Source organism: Nicotiana sylvestris, chromosome 2 (genome assembly GCF_000393655.2).
Source record: "Nicotiana sylvestris chromosome 2, ASM39365v2, whole genome shotgun sequence".
Taxonomy (NCBI): Eukaryota; Viridiplantae; Streptophyta; class Magnoliopsida; order Solanales; family Solanaceae; genus Nicotiana; species Nicotiana sylvestris.
Window position 1 is genome coordinate 61,004,633 of NC_091058.1, and position 12,358 is coordinate 61,016,990.

A 12,358-nucleotide genomic window follows, 5' to 3' on the forward strand; every position below is an offset into this window, starting at 1 on the left:
AATTACTAAAATCCGGGGGTGCATTTCATGTGATCCGATTATAATTTCCAACAAGGTTAAATAGAACGTGTCGTGAACCACGGGTGCATTTCATGTAGTGTGGCTTGCGATATGTTTTAAATAATCTTGAATTAATTCTTTAAATAATTAAAAGCGGCTAAAAGGTTAAAAAATACACATAGGTTTAAAAGTGTTTCAAAATTAGATAAATAGGCCAATAATAATAGTTGAGCAACCGTGTTAGAACCACGGAACACGGGAATGCCTAACACTTTCTCCCGGATTAACAGAATTCCTTACACAGATTTCTGTGTTCACGAACCATAAATAGAGTCAAATTTCCTCAATTCGGGATTTTTAACCGGTGACTTGGGACACCATAAATTATCCCAAGTGGCGACTTTAATTTTAATATAAATAATCCCGTTTCGATTGTCACTTAAATTGGAAAAACTCCCTTATACCCTTCGGGGGTAGAAAAAAGGAGGTGTGACAATATGTTTACTAGAATCCCCTAAATTGTTTAAATATTAAAATTTTCACGGGTTACACATAAAAATAATTTAAGAAAATCCCTTTCTACTAATTTATCACCAAATATGTCTTTAACTATCATTAAAAAAAATAAACTATGATAAAGAAAGGAACGAGAATTGGCAGAACAAAGGAACAAAGAATTAGAGTTAAAATTACATTAGGAGAAAAAAAGCAACAAAAAAATGCAAAACTTATACCTTTTACGTTGGAGTTGGAAGCGGTAGAAGTTCTGGAAAAAAGGGGATTAAGAAAAAGTAGGTTATATGTTGATGATTTGGAGTTAAAATAAAAAAAGGTAAAGGGTAAAATAGAATTATGGAGTAATATGTTAGTGCATAATTGAAAATAAAAATAGAAAATAATTCTACCACACTAAATCGATTGTTTCAAAAAAGGGGACTGTTCATTGTTCCGGAACAATGAATTTAACAATTTACAATACAACCAATTTTAATGAATCAATCAAAACAAAAATTGTTTTAGGATAACAATACAATACGATACAATGGGTAACAACCATCCAAACAAGCGGTTACTGGTACTTTATGCAGAGTGTCAGAGCTATTTTGTATTTTTTGGTAAATTATGGTGAACAATCATTTTCTAATAGTTCACTTAAGCTGAATTTAATTGTGTTTCTAGTTCTTGAAGAATTGATGATTCTAAAATCTCGATTATTAGTGTCTTAAACATCACTAATTTGTGCAAAAATGTTGGAGTTTTAGTTGAATTTTATTTGTTTGTTGGTTTTCTAAGACGGGTTTACTAGTGTATTTTTAGAATCTTGAGCTGTAGAAGACTGTTTCAAGTGTTTGCTATAAATTGTGATGATCCGACCCGTTGTCTCGTGAGTTACCACCCCGTTTTCCCCACTACCTATTTTGTTATGCTTAATTATCAATGTCTTGTGTGGACGAGTTGAATTGGAGTGGTTGTGATAAGAAATGAGACACTTAGTCTCTTTAAGGAAGGTTTGTGTTGGAAAAGTCAACCGGACGTTGACTTATGTATTAGAGGGCTCGGATTTGAATTCCGATGATTCAGTTAGCTTCAGGTGATGATTTTTGACTTAGGAGTGTGATCGGAAGTTATTTATGGAGGTCCGGTGTAGAATTAGGCTTGAATTGGCGAAGTTAATATTTTGGCGATTTCCGGTTGATAGGTAAGATTTTGATCCGAGAGTCGAAATGGAATTCCGAGAGTTGTTGTAGCTCCGTCAAGTGATTTGGGATACGTGTGCAAATATTCAGTCATTCGGACGTGGTTTGGTTGGATTTTCGGTCGGATGGGTGTTTTAGAAGTTTTAAAAGAACTTAGGCTTGAATTCGATGTGATTCGATGATTTTAGTGTTAGTTGAGGTGTATGATGATTGGAGAAAGTTTGGATGATGTTTTAAGATATGTTGGTGCGTTTGGTTGAGGTCCCGGGGGCCTCGGGGTGATTTCGGATGGCTAACGGGAATTTTTGAAGTTGGAAAATGCTGTAGAAATGCAGCAATTAGTGCAGAGCAATTTTGCTCTATGCGATCGCATAGAAGGTGTTGCGATCGCATAAGGTTAGCTACAGTGCCCTGGAATTTTGTTCTATGCGATCGCATAGGGTTAGCTACAGTGCCCGAGAATTTTGTTCTATGCGATCGCAGGAGCTCTAATGCGATCGCATAGGCTTAGCTACAGTGCTCGGACAGAATGTTAAAAGCATTTCATCCGCGAACCAAACCCATTTTTCCACCATTTTTGAGCAACCTTGAGAGCTTTTGGACGGGAATTGAAGGGGTTTTGACGGGAAGTGATTGGAGGTAAGTCCTATGAACTAAATACATGATTATATTGTGAAATCATCCTTGAAATTCATGAAAATACAGCCAAATTGTAAGAAATTAGGGCTTGAAATTGAAATTCTAAATTTGGGATTTGAGGGGCCATTTGTGGTCCGATTTGAGAGATTTTTGTATATATAGACTCGTGGAGAGATAAGGAACCCGATGACGTAAAAATTTCTAAGTTTCGAGACGTGGGCCTGGGGCTCGGGTTTTGTCAAATTCGTTAATTTTGATATTTTTCGAGTGTTTTCGATTGGGTATTGTCTCTTTAGCATAATGCGACATATTCGTTGTGATTTTGAGCAGATTCGTCACACGAGGAGGCTAATTTGAGAGCCAAGGGCATTGCGAGCTAGACTTTGACCGTCTTGAGGTGAGTAATGGTTATAAATGATGTTCTGAAGGTTTGAAACCCCGGATCTGCACAACGTGGTGCTATGTTGAGATGAGACACACGCTGTATGATGAGCGTGGGGTCTGTTACTACTGGGGATTTGGACTCGGTCTATCCCGTTTGATGACTCTACTGTACTTTTGACTGAGACTTAATTAATATCATTATATTATGGGCTAGTTGCCATGTTTGGGGCCTTGTGCCGATCTGTAGAACCCTTATGGGGCATTTGTATTGGTTGACCTCACTTTTCTTGTCGAAATCATACCCTCAGTCATGTTCTTAACTGATAAACATAATATGAACCGGCTTTATAAATTATTAAATCTTAATGAGAGTAACGTGTGGGTTGAGATCCCCGTCTTATCTTAGTGTGCACGAGAGGCCAAGTCTATATTGACTGAGAGGGGTCGAGAACCCCATTGTGAGGGTATTTGATATGCTATGGATCGGGCTGCACGCCGTAGCAGTATATATATTTATGTGGATTGGACTGCACACCGCAGTAGTATATTATATGGATCAGACTGCACACCGCAGTGTATATTATATGGATCGGACTGCATGCCGAAGTAGTATATTATATGGGTCGGACTGCACGCCGCAGTTGTATAGTGCTTGGGCTGAAGGAGCCCCTCCGGAGTCTGCACACCCCCAGCGAGCGCAGTCGACTATTCTTGGATCGGGCTGCACGCTGCAGCAGTATATATATATATATATATATATATATATATATATATATATATATATATATGGATCGGGCTGCGCACCGCAGCAGTACACTATATGGATCGGGCTGCACGCCGCAGCAGTACAAATATGAATTCGGTTATCGTGAGGAGTAAATGAAATGAATACTAGCTTAAAGGACTTTTAACTGACTTCTTCATTCAGTTGTTGTTTTTTATATTCTCACTGTTTTAATATAGAACTGCGTAGTGTTTTACAAGTTTTCTTTCCGTCAGTCATTATTTATTGCTATTACTCACTGAGTTGGAGTACTTATTTTACTCCCTGCATCATGTGTGCAGATACAGGTATCCCGGAGGCATAGTTTGAGCTTTCTGGTGCTGTTCAGCTTATTCCGAAGTCATCGAGGTAGCTGTGGTCAAACTTAGCCAAGTCAGTTATGTTTCCCGCATAATGACTCTTTAAGATAGCATTGTACAAAGTCCACTAGGTTTTCCTAAACCCAAACGGATATCCTCACGTTTTGTGCATTTATTTGGAGAACTAAATGTTTCATGCTATTGTAGATGATAAATAGTCGAGTCTGGTGGGAGTAGGGTCTAACCCTTTTGTTTTGCAGAAAATGAGGCACGAGGTCCCCAATTTCGGTATGTTTAGCACACTCCCACTCTTGCTAGACTGGTGGAGGAGTCTTCCATCAAGTGACCAAATCAATGAGTTGAAAGAGAGGGCCGCCAAAGCTAGCGAAAAGTTGGAATATCTGGAATACAGTCTGCTGGAATTGGAAGGAAAAGTGAGGAAGAGAGTCACCGACTGCTAGAACGCTGAAGGAAACGAATGAGAACATCTGGCAAAGGCATTTTTACTGGTGAACCTACACAAACTGGAGGATCTAATCAACGAGAGCATTCAACCTGAGGAAGGTCCTTCTGGGACCAAATAGATAGGAGTTTATCTTTTTGCTTTATGAAATGTAATAAGGCCAATGGCCATTAGTGACTTTTTATTTCCCGTTTATTTAGTGCCAATTTAAGGTTCGTCTATTTTTTCTCAACAAAATGAGGCATTTAGCATCCTAAGTTCTCCAAGTCAATTTGTTGCTAGGACTACCTCAGGCATAAGGAGGTCCCCAAATTAGAACACGATCTAAATTCCTGCAATATGTGTTTAAATACTGCAATACTTTTTATGATCCTCACTAACTTGTTACCTTTTTATTTTTACTTTTTGTTTTATTATTCCCGTCCCTAAAGGTTAGTTCGTGTACTCTGGCAACATCATCCTATTCCAGAGATTCAGGTGCCCTCCACCCACTCCTCCTCTTAGTCCTATCAAAAACAAGAACGAAGGAAAGATGGAAGATTGGAATAATGTCAGCAAGGAGAACTCAGCTGAACGGGTAGAGGTCATTCATGGTCATGGTACTCAGGTTTCCAAAGAAAATGATCCCAACTCTAACAAAAGCTGTTGAAATTCTAGGAAGAACTTGATCAGGTTCGGAATCTGGCAAATTTGTCGTTTTCCCTCATCACTCCAGATATCAATTTCCCAAATGCTCAGAACCCCACACCTCCACAGAATATCCCAAAGCAACAAAACAATCCCGCGCCTCACCATCACTGCAACACCTGCCATACCTTAAACAACACCCTGTTACTCATCGCAGAACTCCAAAACCCCACAAATGACCACTTTCACACCCACCATAACACCCCTATCTATGTGGAGACTATGCCACAGTCTACCCAACCCATCTCAAGCACACCCGAGTCTAATGACAAGGACTTGCTCATCAGGAATTTGGCTGAAGAACTTAAGAAATTGACTAGCCGAATTTAAGACATTGAAGGAAGTAAGGGGATTGAAGGGTTGAACTACAAGGATCTTTGCATACAGCTCGATGTCGAACTACCCGAGGCGTACAAACCTCCGAAGTTCGAAATGTTTGATGGTACAAGGGATCCAAGGGTCCATTTGAGAACGTACTGTGACAAGCTGGTTGGAGTAGGGAAAGACGATAGAATCCGTATGAAGCTTTTCATAAGGAGCTTGAAGGAAGATGCTTTGTCTTAGTACATAGGCCAAGATCCAAAGAAATGGTCAATCTGGGTAAGCATGGCATCCGATTTTATGGACAGGTTCGGGTTTAATACAGAAAATGCGCCGGATGTGTTCTATATTCAGAATCTAAAGAAGAAGCCTACAGAAATCTTTCGCGAGTATGCTACTCATTGTAGGTCTGAAGCTGCTAAGGTCAGACCCGCCTTAGAGGAGGAACATATGAACAAATTCTTTGTTCGGGCTCAGGACCCGCAATATTATGAACAACTAATGATGATCGAGAGCCACAAATTTTCTGACATTATCAAGTTGGGTGAAAGGATTGAAGAGGGCATCAAAAGCAGAATGGTTACAAACTTCGAGGCCTTGCAAGCTACAAATAAGGCCTTGTAGTCAGGTGGTGTGTCCAAGTAAAGGGACGTAGGAGCCGTAATGGTTGCATAGAGAACCAAATCTCCTGTCAAATACCAAATTTACCCAACACTTCCACTCACATATCAACCAACTATGAACTTCCAAGCACCCTCACCCTCCTACCAAACTCCACCACCCACTTATCAATCACCTTCACCTCCCGCATATCAGCCTACTTCACCTAGATATTCCCAACCTGCACATGTTTACCAAACCTACAATGCTCAACCATCCCACTATCAATCACCTCCCACATGCCAAAAATTCCCCAGACCTCGACCAAATTTTGATCGCAGACCTCCAAAACAATATACAGCCATTGTTGAACCTATTGACCAATTGTACGAGAGACTCAAAACTGCTGGTTATGTCACCCACATCCCTGCTGCAATTCCTGAGAACCCTTCTTATTGGGTTAATCTGAACAAATCCTGTGCATACCATTCCAGCATGAAGGGACACACCATCAACGAATGTCATGCTCTGAAAGACAAGATCCAATCTCTGATTGATAGTAAGATTATTATGGCAAAGGAACCCGCTCTAAATGTCCGCAACAACCCTTTGCCAGACCATAAGGATGGAGGCATCCACATGATTGAAATAGAGGATGATTGGGATCCCGAGGGATCAATCGGATTGATAGCAGAAGGTGATGACCCAAAGAAGCCAATAGGTACTCTTAATCCGATCGTGGCCCAGATTCAGCCCTCTAGGAATGCCAAGGTAAATATGTCTGTACCACTTGAGTTTGAAGCAACGTCATCTGCAAAGACACCAACACCAATTGAGGTCGAAGTTTTGTCTCCAGCAAATGCACCCGAACCATTTGAAGTTGCAGTTTTACCACCCAAGGCACATGCTCCATTCGGAGTAAAGATATCCACACCAATCCCAATGACGATGTTGACCATGATGCCATTCCATAATAAGGCTATACCATGGGACTATACAACCGAGTCAAGGAGGAAAGGCAAGGTTAGGTTTGAGGAAACTATTGCGGCACAGGGTATGATGAGAACTGGTAGGGTTTATACCCCGGGACATCTAGCTGAGTCAAGTAAGCAGGCCTTCAACTGGCCACCCATTATTGAGACAGGTTCAGACGATCTTTGGAGAAAGATACAAGCCATGGAGTACTCGTTCATCGACCTGTTGAACAAAACACCGGCGTAAATCTCCATTCTTGCTTTGCTACAAAATTTTGAGACGCACAAGAACACTCTATTGAAGGTGCTGAGTGAAGCATACGTACCCAGCAACATCACTGGCGGAGAAATGGCTAATATGGTCGGACGGGTATTGTAATATCATAAGATCACATTTCATGAGGACAAGCTACCACCTGAAGGTTTGGGTCACAACAAGGCACTGCACATCACCGTGCAATGCGTTTATCACAAGAATCCTGATCGATGGAGGGTCCAGTCTCAACATTTGTCTGTTGGTAACACTCACGAAGTTGGGTAAGGGACTATATGAAATAAGGACGGACCTATCAATGTGAAAGCTTTCGACGACTCCCAAAGGTCCACCATTGGGGAGATTAGTCTATGTTTGCAAATGGGGCCAACTTGGTTCGATGTTGATTTCCAAGTGATAAACGTGCCAGCATATTACAATTACTGTTGGGACGGCCATGGATTCATGCTGCTGGGGCCGTAGCATATACACTGCATCAGGCGGTAAAGTTTGAATGGAATCACCAGGAGGTGATCATTCAAGGCGACGGTAGCAACCCTATATATAGTCGCCAGACCATTCCGTCAATCGAAGGAAAAAGAAGCTAGGTGGAGAGACTTACCATCGCATCGAATGGGTAAATGTTGTTGACAAAGACAAATGGTGGGATAACAAGATCGAGAGTATACTGAATTGGAGTGGGTACGAACCTGGCAAAGGGCTCGGCAAGAACCTCCAAGGAATCACTAAGCCCATAAAACTCAAGAAGCATGGCACCAATTTTGGTCTGGGATATGAGTACACCTGGGAAGAATTCAACAACTGGTCGCCACTATGGCGCGGTCCTTACTATCCACTGGAGCAGCCGATACCACATCTGGACTAAGCTTTCCAACCTACCGATATTATTTATGGGACAGATGAAGAAGAAGCACTAGCAACGATGAATAACTTTTTCTTAGAAGATAATGACATGGACTGTTGTGTTGTTCTCGAGGAGAAGGGGAGGAAGGCCCTTCCATACAGGCTATAAGCAGAGGAGCACGCCTCAATAATTGGACCATCAGGACAACCAGAGCCGGACGAGACTCGGGGTAGCAAGGCTAAAACAAGTATCATGCACTATTTTATTTACTAAATGATTTTCTTTCGCATTTTAATTCCCGCAATAAGAGCTCCAATGTTCCAAAACAATTATGCAATTTATCCAAGCATTTTAACTTTTCTTATAATTCGACGTTTATTATTATTTTTCTCTCATTACTTTACTTATACAGTGTTACTATTACTTACCTTGATGAGCCAATGACTGTGACATGTAATGAGACAATTCAACAAACGGACATAGATTCAGAGAAAGATGACATACCAGAAGAGATTGTTAAGGAAGTTAAGAATTTTGAGAACGAGCCTAAGTCCAACCTGGACGAGACAAAAGTTATTAACCTAGGAGATGCAGAAAACGTCAAAGAAACATGAATCAGCATTCACTTATTGCCATCAGAAAAGAAGGAATACACAGAATTTCTAAGAGAATATGGGGACATATTTGCCTGGTCGTATGATGACACGACTGGTCTGAGTACATCTATTGTGGCTCACAAACTGCCAACTAATCCAACATGTCCACCAGTAAAGCAAAAGCTCAGAAAGTTCAAGCCTGATATGAGTCTAAAAATCAAGGAAGAAGTCACTAAGCAGGTCAAAGCTAAGGTTCTCAGGGTAGTAGAATACCCGATATGATTAGCCAACATCGTACCAGTACCGAAGAAGGATGGGAAGGCCAGAGTCTGTGTCGACTACCGGGATTTCAACCGGGCCAGTCCGAAGGATGATTTCCCTTTGCCAAACATACACATCCTGATCGACAATTGCGCCAAGAATGAGTTGCAATCGTTTGTAGATTGTTTTGATGGTTATCATCAGATCTGGATAGATGAAGAAAATGCTGAGAAAATGGTTTTCATTACGCCGTGGGGAATGTATTGTTACAAGATGATGCCATTTGGGTTAAAGAATGCAGGGGCCACCTACATGAGGGCCATGACCACCATTTTCCACGATATGATACACAAGGAGATTGAGGTATATGTAGATGATGTCATTATCAAGTCCAAGAAAGCCACCGATAACATGAAAGATTTGAGGAAGTTCTTCAATAGACTGCAAAGGTACAACCTGAAACTGAATCTCATAAAGTGTACATTTGGGGTTCCTGCTGAAAAATTACTTGGGTTTATTTTGAGTCGCCGAGGAATAGAACTGGATCCATTAAAAGTCAAAGCTATTCAAGAATTGTCACCGCCAAAGAACAAGAAGGATATGATGAGTTTCTTGTGAAGGCTTAACTACATTAGCCGGTTTATAGCGCAATCTACAGTTATCTGTAAGCCAATATTTAAGATGTTGAGGAAGGACGCCGCTACCAAATGGACTAATGAGTGCCAAAAAGCTTTCGACAGAATCAAGAAATACCTGTGAACACCACCAGTCTTGGTCCCGCCCGAGCCAGGTAGACCTCTATTACTCTACCTTGCAGTATTGGATGGAGCGTTCGGTTGTGTTCTAGGGCAGCATGATGAAACGGGGAGGAAAGAGCAGGCCATCTATTACCTCAGTAAGAAGTTCACCTTGTACGAGGCCCTGTACTCTCTGGTAGAGCGCACCTTTTATGCTTTGACTTGGGTAGCTCAGAAGCTGAGGCACTACTTCTGTGCCTATACCACATATCTTATATCAAGGATGGATCCTTTAAAGTACATCTTTCAGAAATCCATGCCCACTAGCAAGTAAGCCAAGTGGCAAATCCTGTTGAGTGAGTTCGACATTGTTTATGTAACTCAGAAATCGGTCAAGGGACAAGCACTAGCAGATCACCTTGCTGAGAATCCAGTGGATGGAGAATAAGAACCCATAAAAATGTATTTTCCTGATGAAGAGGTATCATTCATAGGAGAAGATATTGCAGAATCCTATGACGGTTGGAGAATGTTTTTCGATGGAGCAGCAAATTTCAAAGTAGTTGGCATAGGAACAGTCCTAGTATCAGAAATCGGTCAGCATTATTCGGTGTCTACTAAACTTAGGTTCCCGTGCACCAACAACATGGCCGAGTATGAAGCTTGCATCTTAGGGCACAAAATGGACATTGACATGAACATTCAAGAATTGCTAGTGATTGGAGATTTGGACCTACTCATACATCAGGTGCATGAAGAATGGGCAACCAAGAACTCCAAGATACTCCCCTACCTGCATCATGTACATGAATTGAGGAAAAGGTTTACAAATACGAAATTCCAGCATGTTCCCATAATCCAGAATGAGTTCACCGATGCGTTGGATGCCCTATCATCCATGATACAACATCCAAACAAAAACTTTATTGATCCCATTCCAATAAAGATCCATGATCAGCCAACTTACTGTGCCCACGTCGAAAAAGAAGCAGATGGAAAGCCTTGGTTTCATGATATCAAGGAATATTTGGCAAAAGGCGAGTGCCCAGAATTTGCAAACCCCATTCAAAAATGCACACTTCAGAGATTGTCCAACAATTTCTTTCACAACGGAGGAATCCTGTATAGAAGGACTCCCGATTTAAGACTATTAAGGTGTGTCGACTAAAAGGAAGCATCCAAGCTACTAGAGGAAATTCATGTCGGGACCTGCGGTCCATATATGAACGGTTTTGTCTTAGCCAAGAAGATACTCTAGGCTGGTTACCTTTGGATGACTATGGAAACGGACTGCATCCAGTATGTCCAGAAATGCCACTGCTGTCAGATACATGCAGACATGATAAAGGTACCTCCAAATGAGCTTAATGCAACAAGTTCACCTTGGTCGTTCGCCGCTTGGGGGATGGATGTTATTGGACCAATCGAGCCTGCCACTTCCACTAGACACAGATTTATCCTGGTAGCAATTGACTATTTCACCAAATGTGTCGAAGCAGTATCTTATAGAGCAGTAACCAAGAAAGTCGTGGCAGACTTTGTCCGCGACCGCATTGTTTGTCGATTCGGGGTTCCAGAGTCGATCATTACTGATAATGGCTCCAACATTAACAGTGACTTGATGAAAGCTATGTGTGAAACCTTCAATATCAAACACAAGAATTTCACAACCTACAAACCTCAGATGAACGGGGCCGTAGAAGCCGCCAACAAGAATATCAAGAAGATATTGAGGAAAATGATAGAGAAGCAAAAATAGTGGCACGAGAAATTATCATTTGCTTTACTGGGGTATTGCACCTCAGTCCGCACATCAACAGGGACAACCCCCTATATGCTGGTTTACGGTACAAAGGCGTCATTTCCGTTGAGGTAGAAATTCCCTCCCTAAGGATCATGCAGGAAGCTGAGCTCGACGATGCAGAGTGGGTGAAAAGTCGTTACGAGCAACTAGCACTTATAGATGGAAAAAAATGAATGTAGTTTGCCATGGTCAACTTTATCAGAAAGAATGTCTAGAGCCTTCAACAAAAGAGTCAAGCCGAGACAGTTCACATCGGGATAGCTGGTGTTAAAGAAACTTTTTCCACATCAGGATGAAGCCAAAGGGAAGTTCTCTTCCAACTGGCAGGGTCCATACATGGTTCACCGGGTTCTGACAGGAGGAGCCCTCATACTCGTAGAAATGGACGAAGAAGTCTAGCCAAAGCCGATCAATTCAGATGCAGTCAAGAGTTATTATGTGTGATCTTTATGCTTTTCTTATATGATGTAATTTGAACTACACCTGACTTGATTTCCGTTTAAGAGGGGATACGTGGGCATCCCTATGGGTTCGGTCACAATTTAATAAAATTTTCATTTCCCCCGCAGTTGGAAACTGCGGCAGAATTTTGAGGAGGACCCTCAAAATTCCGAAGTAATTTTAGTCGATCATCGCAGGCAATAGTCAGAAGCATCGACCAATTAAACTGGGCAGAATTTTGAGGAGGACCCTCAAACTTCTGTAGCAAGAGAGGTTGCAATGTCCCGAACCACGTCACAGTCATCGGTTCATCTAAAAAATTATTATTATTATTATTGTTATTATTATGTCATATTTTTACGAAATCATACATGTTTACTATTAAAATTGCTTTGTTTAGCAACGCTACCCCAATGATACATACAGTATTACCAGATCAAAGCCGAGAAGGTCAAGTAGAGCCAGCGGGGATACGAACTAACCTCCCCTTTTACAAAATTTACGATTTTTCTTTGGATGCAGGCACTTAGATTGTGCAATCATCAAACATATC

General features: G+C 41.3%; 1 protein-coding gene across 1 annotated transcript; it reads left to right on the plus strand.

Moving 5' to 3' along the window:
- Positions 1-10,020: 10,020 nt before the first annotated feature.
- On the plus strand, positions 10,021-10,728 carry LOC138884977 (uncharacterized). Its single transcript, XM_070165856.1, has one exon. It carries the CDS (start codon positions 10,021-10,023, stop codon positions 10,726-10,728), a length of 708 nt encoding a protein of 235 aa, XP_070021957.1.
- Positions 10,729-12,358: the final 1,630 nt, after the last annotated feature.

Excerpts from the sequence above, each read along its gene's own strand:
- LOC138884977 (XM_070165856.1), top strand. The coding sequence starts at position 10,021 with ATGTATTTTCCTGATGAAGAGGTATCATTCATAGGAGAAGATATTGCA.